The 16476-nt window shown below is 62.7% G+C and overlaps 2 protein-coding genes across 4 annotated transcripts; both read left to right on the top strand.

Annotated features, from left to right (window-relative positions):
- The first annotated feature begins 5494 nt into the window (after nt 1-5494).
- LOC101525570 (transmembrane epididymal protein 1A-like) lies at nt 5495-6620 on the top strand. The gene has a single exon (XM_004578989.2). It carries the CDS (start codon nt 5542-5544, stop codon nt 6448-6450), a length of 909 nt encoding a protein of 302 aa, XP_004579046.2. The 5' UTR covers nt 5495-5541; the 3' UTR covers nt 6451-6620.
- A 3558-nt stretch (nt 6621-10178) lies between these two features.
- GLUL (glutamate-ammonia ligase) lies at nt 10179-14035 on the top strand. Of its 3 annotated transcripts, none has more exons than XM_058668924.1 (7): nt 10179-10269; nt 11332-11510; nt 11941-12102; nt 12747-12893; nt 12968-13095; nt 13175-13374; nt 13592-14035. In XM_058668924.1, the coding sequence occupies exons 2-7, from the start codon at nt 11345-11347 to the stop codon at nt 13908-13910; spliced, it is 1122 nt and encodes a 373-aa protein (XP_058524907.1). In that variant the 5' UTR covers nt 10179-10269; nt 11332-11344; the 3' UTR covers nt 13911-14035. The 3 variants fall into 3 exon arrangements, with proteins under 3 accessions (XP_058524907.1, XP_058524908.1, XP_004578892.1); XM_058668925.1 differs by lacking the exon at nt 10179-10269 and adding an exon at nt 10384-10590; XM_004578835.2 differs by lacking the exon at nt 10179-10269 and adding an exon at nt 10616-10769.
- Nucleotides 14036-16476: the final 2441 nt, after the last annotated feature.

Raw genomic sequence — 16476 nt, 5'->3', positions numbered from 1 at the left:
CTAGGAGTCAGCCTGGGACAGCAGAGGACAGGCAGATCACACAGGAACTCCACACACTCAGCCAGAGGAGGAGCATGTGGGGCTGGGGGATGGTGCGGGGGAGCCAGGTATGGCAGGAAACCAGCACAAAGGCAGAGGCCAGAGTAATTGGAATCCGGGGTCAGGAGTGGGCCGTACTGCAGCTCCGTCCCTCCTCACAGCGTCAGGGAGTGGGCCGCGCCACGGCTCTGTCCCTCCTCACAGCATCAGGAAATGGGTTGTGCCATGGCTCTTCCCTCTTCACAGGGGTCAGGAGGGGGCCATGCCACGGCTCTGTTCTGCCTCACGGTAATCCAATGGGAGCTGCCCCATGGCCAGGCCCCCTTGGCAGTGAGCAGACGTCCTCGTCCTTGGCCCCTCAAATGCCATAGGTGGGTCAGCAGAACAGGCAGAGCCAGACGGGCACAGCCAGGATGGACGGCCTGTGCGTCATCGAGCCTCAGCAAAGCTGGGTATCTTCTAGTCAGGTTCCCCAACACAGGACTCAGTCACCTCCTGAGACGTCCTTGTCCTATATTGGAGCCTCAGGGAGAACCCAACTGCTCCGTTTTCCATCCAGCTCCTGCTGACGTGCCTGGGAAGGTGGCCAGTGACACCCGAGCCTGGACCCCTGCACCACATGGGTCACTTGGGACATGAGCACAGCTGCTGTGCCTGCCTGGGGAGTGACCAGTGATGAATCCTCCATCTCCTGCGTCTGTCTCTGGGTGTCGCTCCATCCTTCAAAAGCTGAGAACTCTGTCGCCGGTGAGGAAGGAGGGGGAAGGAACACGCGTGCATGGCAGGCAGAGTGTAGACCATCTACACTCTGTGGGATCAGCTGACAGAGACATCCAAGTCAAGTTGAGGGCTTCTGTCCCTGCAGTGGACGTTGGTCCTGCGGGCCCGGCCACTGTCCGCCGACGCCTGCCCGGCACTACAGTCAGCGTGCACATGCCTCCTAAGGGGACTGGTGTGTGACTTGCTGGACACATCCACTCAGGCTTCACCCAGAACTAGGGGGGCCTGGCTGTGGGGGTGCTATGGGCAGCGCTGCCTTTGGGGTCACTCGGGAACCTGTTCCATTTGGTGCCCTGGAAATTGGGCCTCCCAAAACTGAAGTTGTTGGCTGTTCCCACCCACGGTGAGGGCTCAGGCTCTTGGCGGCCCCGCCAGCAAGCCATCACCAACCGGCCAGGGTGGGTTTTCCACAGAAGCTGCAACATTAGGTCTGGGGACTGCAGCCCACATGCAACCCCAGCAGGGGGTGGCCATGTAACTGTCAGGGAGTGACACAGAGACAAACTGAGCAGAACTACAGTGCTGGTGTGGACGATGTGCGAGCAGTGGGAGGCAGAGTCCCAGCCCGTGGGGTGAGGGCTGTAGGCGGGGCCGCTGTGGGGGGCTCCCCCAGTCTCACACACCTGCAAAGGCATCTGCCTCAGAGGCCACTTGGAGGGGCAGACTCCTTCACTTGGCCAGATCTCATTGGAAGAAACGGGGCCTGGGAAGTCATCACCTAGCCAAACACTTGACAGAAAAAGGAGCAAAGTGAACTTTGTCTTTTCCTAAGATTTATTTTTATTTATTTGAAAGGTAGAGATACAGAGAGAAAGGGAGAAGAAACAGATCTTCCATCCGCTGGTTCACTCGCAGATGGCCTCAATGGCCAGGGCTGGGCCAGATCGCAAGTCAGAGACAGGAGCTTCTTCTGGGTCTCCCACGTGGGTGCAGGGTCCCAAGGCTTTGAGCTGTCCTCGACCGTTTTCCCAGGCCACGAGCCGGGAGCTGGATGGGAAGTGGTACAGCCGGGATTTGAACCATTGCCCTGTGGGTTGCCGTGTTATAGACATTCTATGCTACAACATTGACCCCCAGTGGGCCCCGAGTCTGGGAACTGGAAGTACCCATGAGGACAAGCAGGTCAGGATGCAGAAACCCCAGGTGACACTGCCCGGGGCCTGCTGCCCACATGCAATGGCAGGCTTTGAGGATCTCCTGACAACACCCAGGCGCGCCCCACCCCCGGCGACACACAGTCAGCATGGTGCCACTTACTTGCTGGCCAGAGTGGCAGAATCCGGAACCCACTGGATGCCCAGTGACCCAGCTCTGCATCAGCACAGTGCCTCAGTGGCCCCTGCTGGGTCACAGCCCCACCCCCACTGCTTGGGCTGGCTGAAGTGGCCTCATCTGCAGACCTACGGGGTGACTGCAAATGCCCCTCTTTCCCCAACATACCAGAAACCTCTCCTGGCCACGCCCCACGTCCTCGAGAGCCCAGAAGCCACTCAGCTCCCCTGAGGACCCTTCCTAACCTGGGCAACGCACGCAGGGGGTGCCCTGGGCAGCCCACCACCCGTTCCAGATGACCAGGGCCACACCACAGGCGGCAGCACTGTCAGCAGGTGGTCACTTAGGGTCAGTTAGAGGGCAGCTGGCAGACAGGAGCAGGAAAGGGAGCCTGGGTCTGGGGGCAAGCAGGTCCCACTTGGTGGGGGACGGCGCGTCCCTCAGCCTGAGTATGCGTGGGAGCGATGGTTTCCAGGTGGGTCTGAGCTGTTGGGGTCAGAGCTCCAGCAGGCTACATTTAGGACTTGGAACAGAGCTGGCCCTGTCACAGGTGCCCCGGGGCCATGCTGCCCTCAGGCTCCAGCCGTCTGGAATCTGCACTAATTATTCACCACCTGGCTCGCTGGCCCTGGGCAGAGGGGTGGCTTAACGAGCACAGGCAGGGAAGGGCTGTGTGCCGCAGGGGACAGGGTGGTGGGCGTAGGGCAGGAGCCCCGGAAGTGACCACAGGCCAGACTGAAGGCGTCCCCTGCCCTCATCTTTCCATGCGTGAGAGCACAACCGGGAGACGTGGGCCAAGGTGACAAAAACAAGAGTCACCGGGGCCATGCCCTCATACACCCAGGTGTGCTGGGGGTCAGCCCGAGCTTGGGGTGATGCAGGACCTGGTGTGCCGCATGTAGTGGCTATGCCAAGTCCTTGCCCATGACAGGGCCAGTGTGGACATGTGATTGGGCGCTGGTGGCCTCTGCTCCCAGTCCCTCATGGTCCCCTGACCTCACCCACAGACCCTGGCCCAGACAATGCCTCCAAAGTCAAGCCCTGTGCTCTTCTCACAGTACCCCAATGAGTTCCAGGCACCTCTGTCCCCACACAGTACAGCGAAGCCCTCTCGGTGCTCTGTTGTGGATGCAGAGCCAGCAACGCCCCTCGTTGATGGCCGCCATGGCAGGCCCTGGGCCTCCCCTTGAGTTGACCTGCTGGCTCACAGCAGCCTGCATCCTGGGTATGCAGGAGCCTGCTTCCTACCAGAGGAGCCATTGGTACATGGCAGTGGGTCCTGGGCTCAGGATTGTAGGAGGCTGGGAGCAGGGGAGCTCTGCCCTGGGCACCCCTCAGCCCAGCGGAGCTGAAGGAGTCTTGGCTCTGAGCTGGTCGTTGTCCAGGGGCAGTCACTCTGCCTTTCCAAGCAGCTGAACCTGGGCCAGAGGTCCGCAAATGAGAACATACATGGCCACTTGATGTGGACATTGGCCACATGATCCCCGGAGCTGCTCCCCTGAACTGTAGATGACAGGGGGGATATGGTGGGGCTGGAAAAACAGACTCAATGCAGGGATGGGAAGGGGTGACTGCCCCAGCTGGTGGCTGGGATCGGGGTCCTGCTGAGTCATACAGGCACTGGAAACAATAGGGACCAAGGAGAAAAGGCAAAGACCCAGGGTGACCTGTCCCTTTCCTAGTAGGCACCCACAGAGAACTGGGGGGGGAGGGTTGCCAGCCTGAGGGCCAGAACAAAGGGCCCCAGGTGTTCTGGCATCGCCCATCCAGAAGCACCTGTCCTCCGGGAGCACCTGTCCCTTGTGAGCACTGGTCCCTCAGGGAGTACCTGACCCTCAGGAACACCTGTCCCTCAGAAGCACTGGTCCCTCAGGGAGTACCTGACCCTCAAGAGCACCGGCCCTCAGGAGTACCTGTCCCTCGGGAGCACTGGTCCCTCAGGAGTACCTGACCCTCAGGAGAACCTGACCCTCAGGAGCACCGGTCCCTCAGGGAGTACCTGACCCTCAGGAGCACCTGACCCTCAGGGAGTACCTGTCCCTCGGGAGCACCTGTCACTCAGGAGCACCGGTCCCTCAGGGAGTACCTGACCCTCAGGAGCACCTGTCCCTCAGGAGCACCAGTCCCTCAGGGAGTACCTGACCCTCAGGAGCACCTGTCCCTCAGGAGCACCGGTCCCTCAGGGAGTACCTGACCCTCAGGAGCACCTGTCCCTCAGGAGCACCGGTCCCTCAGGGAGTACCTGACCCTCAGGAGCACCTGTCTCTCGGGAGCACCAGTCCCTCAGGGAGCACTGGTCCCTCAGGGAGTACCTGACCCTCAGGAGCACCGGTCCCTCAGGGAGTACCTGTCCCTCAGGAGCACCTGTCCCTCAGGAGCACTGGTCCCTCAGGGAGTACCTGACCCTCAGGAGCACCTGTCCCTCAGTAGCACCGGTCCCTCAGGGAGTACCTGACCCTCAGGAGCACCTGTCCCTCTCGGGAGCACCAGTCCCTCAGGGAGCACTGGTCCCTCAGGGAGTACCTGACCCTCAGGAGCACCTGTCTCTCGGGAGCACCAGTCCCTCAGGGAGTACCTGACCCTCAGGAGCACCGGTCCCTCAGGGAGTACCTGACCCTCAGGAGCACCTGTCCCTCAGGAGCACTGGTCCCTCAGGGAGTACCTGACCCTCAGGAGCACCTGACCCTCAGGAGCACTGGTCCCTCAGGGAGTACCTGACCCTCAGGAGCACCGGTCCCTCAGGGAGTACCTGACCCTCAGGGAGCACTGGTCCCTCAGGGAGTACCTGACCCTCAGGAGCACCTGACCCTCAGGAGCACTGGTCCCTCAGGGAGTACCTGACCCTCAGGAGCACCGGTCCCTCAGGGAGTACCTGACCCTCAGGTAGCTCCTTTTGTTTCTGCTTTCTTCCACCCCAAGTTTAATGTAGGCTCACTGGTGGCCAACCCTGAATCAAGCCATCTGAGAAACATGCGCCCAACTCCGCTATTCTGGCAGATCAGTTCAAACTGTGGCCTTTCCTTGGCATTCTCTGGCCAAGTGGAAGGGCACAGTCAGGAAGGAGGGAGGAGGGAATGGCCCCGGGAGTCTGTAGGACATGTCTGTTGGGGAAGGGAGAAGCGCGCCCAGAAGCGGACACTTTGCAATGGACCAAAGCTACATCAGAGAGGTCTGGTTTAGTACCTAGACCTTTACAGGGTCCACAGGGTGTTTGCCCAGCTTAGATAGGACAGCAGGAAGCTGTGGGAAGAGGCTAGTGAAGCCTGAGCCGTTCAAAGCCTCCTGCTGATGGCTCCCAATGTTCCAGCTGGTGAGGCACAGTGCAGGCTCTTCCAGCAGTGCGTGGGCTCCCATGGCAGCCGTGGGCAGGAGGAAGCCATAAGAGAAAGGACACGCTGCTGCTGTCCAGAGCTGCTGTGGGCTCCAGTCCTGGCACAGCTGTCCAGGCCGATGGGAAACTTCGGTGGCCACGTGTACCCAGGGTTCTTCCTGGTCCTGTATTCACTGCACCAGGCCGCCATGGTGTCCAAGGAGCTGATAGCTGGCAACCACATCCAGCAGCCCCCACATGCCTCCAGGAGCCAGGGCAGGTGGGCCTGGCTGTGGACTGTGTCTTACACTGGGGTGCTGAAGACAGTGGCCGGCTCCCTCCTGATGGTTTATGAGGTCAACTGTGTGGAAGGGGGCTTGGTGCTGATGGACCGGGGGCTGCCACCCAGGTTCATGTACCCCCAGGAGTGGCAGCACCTCACCATGTTCACCCTCCTAGCCCTGCTGGGCTGTGTGGAGCTCGTGAGCAAGCACCTACTGCCTTACAGGTGCCTGGCCCTGGAGCAGGGCGCCCTGGCTCTGAGCTTCCACGAGCTGCTGCTGCTGCTGGCGTCGCATGTTAAGGAGTCGTCGGGCGTGGAGCTGCAGGTGCACATCTTGCTCATCCTGGTGGTGCTGCTGCTGGTGCTGGTGCTGACCGCCCAGCTCTGGGCCCCCCACACCTGCTGCCTCCGCGTCATTCAGACCTTCCTCTTCCTCCTCATGGGCTCCTGGCTGATGCAGGCCGGCTTCATCCTGTACAGGCCGGTCTCGGGCTACCCGTGGCAGGATGATGACATCAGTGACATCATGTTTGTCACCACGTTCTTCTGCTGGCACGTGATGGGCGACGCCCTGTGCCTGCTGGGGGTCCATGGCCTGTCTCTCCTGTGGCTGCGCTGCCGCAGCCTGGGCCTGAAGCCGTCCCCCGTGGGTGCCCCAGGGCCCCACTATGTGCTGCTGCGGGAGGGAGCGCGGTCAGAGAGGGAGGAGCAGGCCCTCCTGGTCCAGATGCAGCCTGAGACTGGACCTGGGCTGCCTAGGCCCTAGCGCACCCCACTGCCTCCTGCTGTCCCCAGCCCTGTGCCGGGCACTCTCAGGTCCCCAGAGCCTCCTGTTGGCATGGAGGAGGAGGAGAGCAGGGTCTGTGAAGGCCAGAAACTGCCCACAGGACACAGGGTGCACAAAGACTCAGCCCGGGGACGGAAATGACGCAGAGCAGCTCTTGGAGACGCCAGCAGGCGTGCTGCCCGTGTGCTGCCTCCCCAGCCTGGTCCGGATGAGGACTCATGTGAATGACTGCAAAACCGATTCCCACTGGGACACACAGGTGGGGAGGGCAGACCCACCACCTGCAGGCATATCTTCATGTCAGAGTTCTCACACAAGGTGAGTCTTTAACCAACCACCTGCCCTCGTCTGGGCACCTGGTTCCTCTCCGGCTCCGGCTGATCGAGGTCCTGGGATGTGGCACCTGTGATGGATCAGGCAGTTAGGAGACCTCCCTACTCCACGGGGGGCGCTTGGGCAACTGGGGTGTTAACCCATGGTCTGTGTGTTCCTCCCCTCCCCCATAAACATATGAATAAATTAATCGGTGAAAGAGCCCCTTGCACTCCCGCCTTAGCACCCCAGAATCAGTGCACCTTTGACCCACTAGTGTCCCCAAGCCACTTTGTCCTCTGGCCCTCCGTTGGCATCTGGCACTGACACTGCTGCCCTGGGCAGGAAGCCCACTCCAGGCCTTGGGACAGACCCTTGCCCTCTGGGTGCCCCAGCTGCGCAGGTAGCCCTTGGCTGCTCCACCAGGGGGCGCGGTGCCCAAACCAGGCAGCCCAGGAACAAAGACTGGGAACATGAAACAACCCAGGCAAGATGCTGGGAGGACTCCAGGGCAGGCAAGGGTCCCTGGGGCTAGGCCCTCAGTGCATCCTGAGCCTTTCAAAGACGGTGGTGCCCGGCTGGAGCGTCAAGGGGAGGGAAAGGGACACCAGGCGTGTGGGAGACCCTGGAGTCCAGGGACACACAGCGGGATGTTGATCAGAACAGGGTTGGGGTGGTGCTAGAGCCCCAGGGCTGACTGGGCCAGGCACGGGACACAGCCTGACGTGTGCAGGGCGGCTGGTCCAGACCATAGGATTCCTGTAACCCGCATGTGGAGTGAAGGTGGATCAGGGCCTGCCTCTCTGCGTGTGCCCTCCCCGTGAGCCCCAATGCCCCCTTCCTCCTGCACCGGTTCCCCCTTCCTCTCCTCGGAGCAGGGTGGGCAGTGAACCTGCCCTGCATCCTAACTGGTTTCCCTGGCACAGCAGCAGCATGGTGCCACCAGGCTCAGAGTCTCAGAAGGCACACTATGCAGCCCCACGCTCCCACCCAAGACCGGACCCAGCTTGCTGCCTCCAGAGGCGCCCAGGAATGCTGCAGGGTGCAGGGTCTGGCCGCACAGGACACACTGCCTCTGCTTCCTTGGTTCAGAGCTTGTGTCTGCTTATGAAACTATCCTTGCAGCTTAGGCTTCCTGGACCCCCCGGCCCTGTTCAGGTTTTCTCACATCAGGAAATCTGCTTCCCAATTCCATGGTCAGGTCCAAGGCCTGGGGCCCTGGGACCACCATCAGGCCACGGATCAGGGAATGGGCATTCTGGGGCAGTAGGTCAAGCCACCGCCTGAGATGCCAGTATCCCAGATGGGCGGGCACTGGTTCAAGTCTAGCTGATCCACTAATGGCCTAGGAAAGTGGAGGATAGCCCAAGTGCTTAAACCTCTGTCCCCGCATGGGAGAGCAGGATGATACCCCTGGCTTTGCTGCTGTGGTCATTTGGGGAGTGAACCAGCAGCAGGTAGAAACTCTGGTTTTTTTTAAAAGATTTATTTATTTTTTATTGTAAAGGCAGATTTAGAAAGCTGTTCTGTCTGCTGTTTCACTCCCCAAGTGGCCACAACGGCTGAAGCTGAGCCAATCCGAAGCCAGGAGCCAGGAGCTTTCTCCAGGTCTCCCACATGGGTGCAGGGTCCCAAGGCTTTGGGCCGTCCTCGACTGCTTTCCCAGGCCACAAGCAGGGAACTGGCTGGGAAGTGGAGCAGCCGGGACACAAATTGGTGCCATTATGGGATTCCAGTGCATGCGAGGTGAGGATTTAGCCGCTAGGCCATTGTGCTGGGTCTGAAATTCTGCATTTTCAGTAAACAAGTAACTATAACAAAATGAAGGGAAAGAGGCTTTGAGTAGCTGGAGTGGAGGCCTTTACTCTAGGTGGCAGAACAAGCTGGAAGTCCTGTGGGCTACCCCAGGCTACGCCCTTACCAGGGGCTCCCATCTGCCCGTCCCCAGGACACAGAGTAAAACAGCACTTCAGGGCCCCTGCTATCCTCCACACCCAAGGGTAAGTGGTGTGTGTGGGGCCACTCCCTCGGATGACTTCCCTGGGCAGCTGGGCCCTCCCCCTGGGCTCCTGGCTGCACCCCTCGTCTCCCTAGCTGGTCTGCACTCCCTCAGGGCCCGCGTGGTGGGTGTGGGGGAAGGGAGCCGAGGGTCCACTCTGTCCTCAGCCAGATGGACAGGCCTGGCCACATCCTCAGAAAAGCCGCTCCAAGCACCTTGATGCCGCCGCTGCCCCTGTGTGTTCAGCAAACAGCATTGATCCACCAGCAGGCAGGGCCGGGCCCCACTCCAGGCAGTGTCGGGCCTCGGGCCAGCCCAGCAGGTACCAGCTGGGAACAGAGCCTAGGCCCCAAACCCAAGGGTTATGAGTGCAAAGGCTTAAACTGCTGGCCGCCGCCCGCAGGCAAGTCAGGGCCTCCTAATCACCCTGAGCGGCCTGCCAGCAGGTACTGGCAAGCAAACAGCCCGGTCTGCAGGGCGCGTGACAGCTGCTCTCCTAGTCCCCTTGGGTGGGCTCTGGCCAGTAACCTGTGCCCACCGCGTAAGGCTGGTACTACACACAGGGCAGACTGTGGCCAGGGGGCCTTCCTGCTCCCCCTGATCTAGTCACACCGGGACTGGTACCTCAGGGCTCCACGGTGGCCTCCACAGCACACACAGATGGCCTTCTCTGCTCAGAACCCTGAACTGGCAAGGCCTGTGTAGTGAGGAACCCAGGGATGCAGTGAGCGCTAGGCTGCCACCTGTACCTCAGGACTAACCCAATGTCTGGCCTAGTGTCCCTCACTGCTGGCACGCTGGGGACTGGGATGCGGGGTCACCCTGCGGCCTGAAGGCCGGGGTGGGGGGAGACTGTGCAGGAAATCCTGCATTCCCTCGCTCCTGCACAAGGTCCCAGGGACGTGGGGTGTCCAGGGGCAGCCTCCACTCCTTTCCTTCCACGTGGGTTCCCTGGGATCTCACAAGGCTTGCAGGAACCTGGCCTCGACCCCACGCCCGGGCTCTGCTGCTCGCCCGGAGGGACAAGGCGCAGGCAGCCTGCCTGTGCTGGGCTGGAGCCCGTGGGGTCCCCTAGCCGTGGGCTCCGCCGCAGCCGTGGGTTCCTCCAGCTGTGGGGTCCCCTGGCCGTGGGTTCCTCTAGCCGTGGGGTCCCCTGGCCGTGGGGTTCCCGCCCCGTCGCCAGGCGGCGCCCTCGGAGCCCGCCCCGGTCCCGCGCGCCGTCATCTTCGCGCCCTCCCCGGCGACGGGGCGGGGCGGCCGCCGAGCCAATCCGGGCCGGGGCGGGCCGGGCCGTGGGCCGCGATAAAGGCTCGGGGCCGGGGCTTCTGGAGCAGAGAGCCTGGAGACTCGGGATCTTGGAATCGCGGTAGTCGGGAGTCGGAATCCTGACCCGAGCTGAGCCGAGCCGAGCCGATCCGATCCGATCCGATCCGATCCGAGGCGAGCAGAGCCGAGCCGAGCCGAGCGTCGCGCCCCTCGCCGACCAGGTGAGTGAGCAGGTGGAGACGCCGGGTCTGGGGCTGCGAGCCCACAGGCTCCCCGGCCTCGGGTGACCCAACAATGCGGGCCGCACCCCCGAGCTGTGCCGCCTCCGCCGGGCCGCGGCCGGGACCAGGCGCGCGGGGCGCTGGGCGCGCAAGGTGGAGTCGCGCTTCTCCCCCGGGGCCGGGAAGCGGGGGTCGGGCCCGTGCCGCAAGGCCGCGGACGAAGATGAGGACGACGGAGGCCCGCGCTCCTCCGAGTCCCCATCCAACTGCTTCGGCTTTGTGGCCTACTCGGTGAACTCGGGGGAGAGGGCGCGCGCCAAGGTCAAGACCTCCGGCCCTCGGGCCGAGCGCCCCGTGTCCCCCACGCCGTCGCCCTCGCCGCGGAAGGTCCGCTGCCTGGACCTGCGCGAGCCGCCGCCCGCGGGGCGCGAACGCGGGGCGAGGCCGAGCGCGCTCCGCGTCGCGCCTCACCTGCCCTGGTCGGACCTGCCTCGGCTCGGGTGAGCGCCTGGAGCCCGGGCCGGGGAGGGGAGCCCGGGCCGGCCGCGCCCTGCTGCATCCCAGCACCCCACCCCCGCCAGCGGCGGGCCACGGCTCGTGGTCCTCGGGGGCTGAGCGGCGCCCCACTTCCTCGTTGGGGGAGGGCGGCCCCTGCCCGCCTGCCTGGGCTGGTGTTTTGGTGTTTGCGCTGCGGGCGGACTTGTTCCCCGGCCTATGGCCGAACTTTTGCACTTTCTGTTTGCTTCCTGGGACCCTGGGGGTTATCAGGAGGGCGCAGGCCCCCGGCGGAGATTCCAGCTGGGGCTGGTGGGTGGCTCAGGGACTTCACCCTGGGAGCTCTGAGGGATTGGGCCTTGGTGAAACCGTCCGGAGGAGTGGGTGGGGACCACAGGCTTGCAGCCCCTCCTGCGGCCTGCAGGGCGTGGAGGTTTGCAAAGGGAGGATCAGCGGGTGGGCCGGGTGGGCTGGCAGCTCCTAGACAGGCTTAGGCCCCGGGCGTGTGCTCCTGAGACAGGCTTAGGCCCCGGGCCTGTGCTCCTGTCCACGCTCTTGCCCCCACAGGACGCCATCTACCATGAGCACCTCGGCCAGTTCCCACCTGAACAAAGGCGTCAAGCAGGTGTACATGGGCCTGCCGCAGGGGGAGAAGGTGCAGGCCCTGTACATCTGGATCGACGGCACCGGGGAGGGGTTACGCTGCAAGACCCGCACGCTGGACAGCGAGCCCAAGTGTGTGGAAGGTGAGCTGGGGTGCTCGGACACACGGTGGGAGCCCCAACATTGCGTTCCGAGGAGGCTCCCATGGACCTGCCTCTGCCTGGATGTAGTTGGAGTGGCTTTCCTGAGTTGTTGCCTGGCGGCATTGCTTGCTGTGCAGCCCACAGGTGGCGAGGGGCCCGAGGGAGTGTGGGCTGGGCACTTGCTGTGGCAGGTGCTGGGCAGGCCCTGGCTGCCAGGGGATGAGGGGAAAGGGAGGTGGGGGTGGCCTAAGGCGCCTTGCCCCTCAGCCCCAAGGCATCGCCTCTACCAGTTTCTGTGAGATGATGGTCTAAGACGAGCACTTGGGGTGTCGAGGATACAGAAGCCTTGTGGAACGGGGTGGGGAGTGGACCCAGGGAGCAGCTGCTCGCCTGGGCAGTCTGGGCCAAATTTCCTGCCTTGGATCTCCAGAGCTCCCTGAGTGGAACTTTGATGGGTCCAGCACCTTCCAGTCAGAAGGCTCCAACAGCGACATGTATCTCATCCCTGCCGCCATGTTCCGCGACCCCTTCCGCAAGGACCCCAACAAGCTGGTGTTTTGTGAGGTCCTCAAGTACAACCGGAAGCCTGCAGGTGGGTATATGGGGTAGGTGTGTGTCCCTAGCTGAGCCTGCAGGTGTAGGGGGCAGGTGTGTGTCCCCAGCTGGACCTGCAGATGTGCAGGGTAGATGGGTGTGAAGTTGGTGGCCCCAGAGTTGAGCCCTCAGCCTGCCCTGATGGGGAAGGAGAGGGGAGGTCTTGTGGCCAGCCTGACTTTGGGGTCTGGAGTTCTGGGGCTGCCGCTGACTGCCCATGAACTCTCGGCGGTCCTGTGGTGACACTGGGCACCTTGGTTCATGAGCAACAACAGTTGCGGGCAGTAGTCTGGTGCTGTGCCATCGGCTGCCATCACTTTGTGGGGATTAAAGGTTGCTGGCACAGTGCAGCTGCTCCCTCTGTAGACCCTGGCTTCTGCCCTGGAGAGGCAGCCATTGAGCAGTGAGGCTGGGCAGAGAGGGTGGCCAGTGTGGTCTTCTGGGGCACACGGTCGCTGTGGAGCTCACCTGTACCCAGTCCTGGGGTTGCCCTGCTGTTGCCCCACCCCCTGAGCTGTCAGGAGATGAGTTCACCCCCATGAGCTGTGGGGAGGGGGCACGGTTGCCTTCCTGAACTGTCAGGGGGCAGGGTCACCCCCTGAACTTGGGCGGCTTGACCCTCTCACTGGGACGTCTGTGCAGAGAGCAACCTGCGGTACACATGCAAGCACATCATGGACATGGTCAGCAGTCAGCACCCGTGGTTTGGAATGGAACAGGAGTACACGCTCATGGGCACCGACGGGCACCCCTTCGGCTGGCCTTCTAACGGCTTCCCCGGGCCGCAAGGTGAGCCCTCTCTCTGCTTGTCTGGGGGGACGGACTAGGCCCGGGTTCTGGCACTGACCCCTGCCCGCCCCTAGGTCCCTACTACTGTGGCGTGGGCGCCGACAAGGCCTACGGCCGAGACATCGTGGAGGCGCACTACCGGGCCTGCCTCTACGCGGGCATCAAGATCGCAGGCACCAACGCCGAGGTCATGCCTGCCCAGGTGAGGCTGCCCTGTTGCCTCCAGGGCAGAGGGAGCAGCAGGCTTGTGGCCACCACTCTAACCCGGTGTCTTCCTGCAGTGGGAGTTCCAGATCGGGCCTTGTGAAGGCATCCACATGGGGGACCACCTCTGGGTGGCCCGCTTCATCCTGCACCGTGTGTGTGAGGACTTTGGAGTGATAGCGACCTTTGACCCCAAGCCCATCCCTGGCAACTGGAACGGCGCGGGCTGCCACACCAACTTCAGCACCAAGGCCATGCGTGAGGAGAACGGGCTCAAGTGAGTGGATGGGGTCTGGAGGGGTGGGCAGGGCAGCACCTCGCTCAGCGTTGAGCCCCCAGAAGTGCCTGCTGGCGTTGAAAGGTGGGCTCAGTGGCAGGTCTGGCAGGAGGCATGTTGGAAGAAAGCCTAGCCGGGGGTTGGGAGCTGCACCGTGCCTCTCTGTATGTCGGGGGGCAGGACTTGCTTGTGTTCTGAGCCCCATTTGGGCCCATAGGCACATCGAGGAGGCCATTGAGAAGCTGAGCCGGCGGCACCAGTACCACATCCGTGCCTATGACCCCAAGGGCGGCCTGGACAACGCACGCCGCCTCACCGGCTTCCACGAAACCTCCAACATCAACGACTTCTCAGCTGGGGTGGCCAACCGCAGCGCCAGCATCCGCATCCCGAGGGCTGTGGGCCAGGAGCGTCGGGGCTATTTCGAGGACCGCCGACCGTCAGCCAACTGCGACCCATTTGCCGTCACCGAGGCGCTGGTGCGCACCTGCCTGCTGAATGAGACGGGCGACGAGCCCTTCCAATACAAGAACTGAGCGCCCCTGGCCGCCTGCTGTAGCCCTGTGCAATAGCTGTGCTGCTCCTCAGCCCTCCTGCCTGTTTGCTGTCTTTGGCCAGGAGCCAGGGGGTGGGGCCTGCCCGCACCTGCCCCCTCTCCTGAGCCAGTCTCCAGTGCCTTCGACCTGGGTTGGGGTCCTTGCCTTGGGAGCTGGGGGTGGGTCGTGACCAAGGCCCCTCCGAGGTGGGGGTGTCCCCTACTCACATGGCTCTGCCAAGTGATATTTTTATATTTAAATGCAGGAGCAGGGGCTTGGTGGGTTTCTCCAGGGAGAGCTGTCCTAGGCAGGCCGGGGCCTGGAGGGGATGTGGGATGGGGGGCAGCAGTGGGGACAGGCATCCCCTACCAGGGTGGCTTAGTGACCCTGGTGTGTCCCTCAGGGCCCCAGCCCATCCCTGAAGCAGGCCTTTTGATACATTGGATTTTCTACAGCAGAGCCAGGTTAGGTTTGAATTGGTGGCGGCCCTGGCCGTGGGCGGTGCCCGAGTGCGGCCCCTCCCCCACGGGTGTTGTGCAGGCCACAGTGCCGGCTGCAGCTTCCTCTGGGTGACGTCTCCCGATTACCACGTACAGCATGTTCAGCCTCAGATAACTTCTCCTTGTAAACAAACTAACTGCCCGGAGCAGCGCTTATAAACCGACCTAACGTTCACCGGCCCTGCCGGCTCCATGTGGTCCTTCCCCGGCACCGCTAAAACGGGGGGCTGGGGTTCTTTCAGTGTTGTGCCTGGCTGGGTCAGGGGTGGGGGACCTCTCCCCCAGGCCTTTGTGCACCCCCACCCTGTCACATGGCTGTGGGCGTGGCTGGGTTCGCCTTCCACAGCAGCCAGCTGCCAGGGCTCTGAAGTGGCAGACGCCTTCCGGGCTGGCCTGATGCTGGGGTGTGATGCAACCCCCTGGAGGGTCATGGGAGGGTGGATCCGGTGTGGGTTCACTCCCCAGCAGCACCAATTCTAGGACATGCTGTGGCCAGCCTTGGGCCCACCCCTGGAAGCACCTCCCTGTGCTCCCCAACATGCTGGTCTCAGTGCTGGGTAGCAGGTGCAGGCCTCCAGTCAGGGCACCTTGGGGAAGTCCTGGTGTGACCAGTATTGAGCAGGGTGGCCCTGGCCCAGCCTGAACCAAGGGCTGCTCTCCCCCACAGGATTGCCCCGTGTAGCTTCCCACCAGCTCCGTACGCGGTTGAACCTGCTGTGCTTATTCAGCATTGGGTCCTGAACAGAAACGTTTTGTGAGAAAGCCAGGCAGGAGCAGGGCCAGGGCGGGCTTGCTGGAGGCGTGCACACAAACACACCTAGTCTGGAAGCACCCCATGTTGCAGTGTTGGCTCCCTGCTTGGGAAGGTGATGGTGGGTGGTGGCCCCTGCACCCAGGTGGGAGAGAGCGGAGCTGGTCTTGTGCAGTGCTGTCCCTGTGTGCCTCTAGACATGTCTTCAAGAATAGTCTAGAACAAAGCACCTGCAAGGGGAGTCTCTGCCTCACAGAGGCTGCCTCCCTAGGCTTGAGGTGTCTGCTGGGCAGTGGGGCTGGGTGCTATCTTGGCCAGCCTTGGCAGAGCCACCTGCCTGGCTGTTTCTGACTGGACATGCCACCCAGGGGCTTTGAGGGCTGTGCAGTGGGGGAGCTCCTGTCGCAGCCTGCAGCTCAGGCACCCATGCTGAGGGCTGCTTACGGCACGTATGCACACATGCAATGCCACACACTTCACCTTGTAAAGCTGCTAGTGACAACCGTGCCCAGGAGTGGGTGTAGCTGAGGCGGCACCATCAGCCATGCTCACCCTGCAGTGTCTTCCCACCCTGTGAGGGGGCTTCCCCTGCAGACAGTTGCTTCTTAGGGGGCCTTCGGGCAGCTTCTGTTGACACAAGGCTACCTCTCACCTGACCTTGGCTGCCCTAGCCCTGTGACCCAGCAGCATCCAGCTCCGCTTGGCATGGTGGCCACGGGCTCCTCTGATGTAGCACTGCAGACTCTAACAGCGCCTGAAAGACATGGGTCTTAAGTGGGATGGTCCGGGACAGTCGTGCGTGGCCCCCAGGTACCTGTCCTGTCCCTTGAACCCAGTGCTGTGTCCTGAATGCTGCTGGGGAACTGCAGGGAGGATGCTGTGGAGGCCCCACCCCTTCCCAGGCGACTCTCCATCTAGCCACACCCCTTCCCAAGAGACTCCACCATAGTCCCGCCCTGCCCCTAGGCCCCACCCCTTCCCAGGAGACCCTCTCCACCATAGCCCCGCCCTGCCCCTAGGCCACACCCCTTTCCTGGAGACCCTTTCCACCGCTGGCCCTCCCTGCCTGCCCCTAAGCCTCGCCGGCACCAAAGGGGTTGCTACAGGGCTCAGGTCTGACCTGAATCCTTTTTTGCATGGATTGGAGGCCTCCTTGGGAGCCCTGGCCCCAAGACCCTTTTACCTGGGCCAGCTGAGGGAGCTGTTCAAGGTTTCCTGCTCACCAGGGCCTGGGTTTATCTGAATGGCAGTGATACAGAAGGAGGGAGGGGATGGATCCTCCACTTTGCTGCTATGGCCAGGTCTGGGCCAGGCT

The sequence above is a fragment of the Ochotona princeps genome, chromosome 10 (assembly GCF_030435755.1).
Source record: "Ochotona princeps isolate mOchPri1 chromosome 10, mOchPri1.hap1, whole genome shotgun sequence".
NCBI lineage: Eukaryota > Metazoa > Chordata > Mammalia > Lagomorpha > Ochotonidae > Ochotona > Ochotona princeps.
Note: the sequence above shows the minus strand (reverse complement) of the source record. Positions and strands in the feature narration are given on the sequence as shown.

Coding starts and splice junctions, on each gene's coding strand:
- LOC101525570 (XM_004578989.2), top strand. CDS start 5,542: ATGGGAAACTTCGGTGGCCACGTGTACCCAGGGTTCTTCCTGGTCCTG.
- GLUL (XM_058668924.1), top strand. CDS start 11,345: ATGAGCACCTCGGCCAGTTCCCACCTGAACAAAGGCGTCAAGCAGGTG. Junction 12,103..12,746: donor GTACAACCGGAAGCCTGCAG/GTGGGTATATGG, acceptor ACGTCTGTGCAG/AGAGCAACCTGCGGTACACA. Junction 12,894..12,967: donor CGGCTTCCCCGGGCCGCAAG/GTGAGCCCTCTC, acceptor GCCCGCCCCTAG/GTCCCTACTACTGTGGCGTG.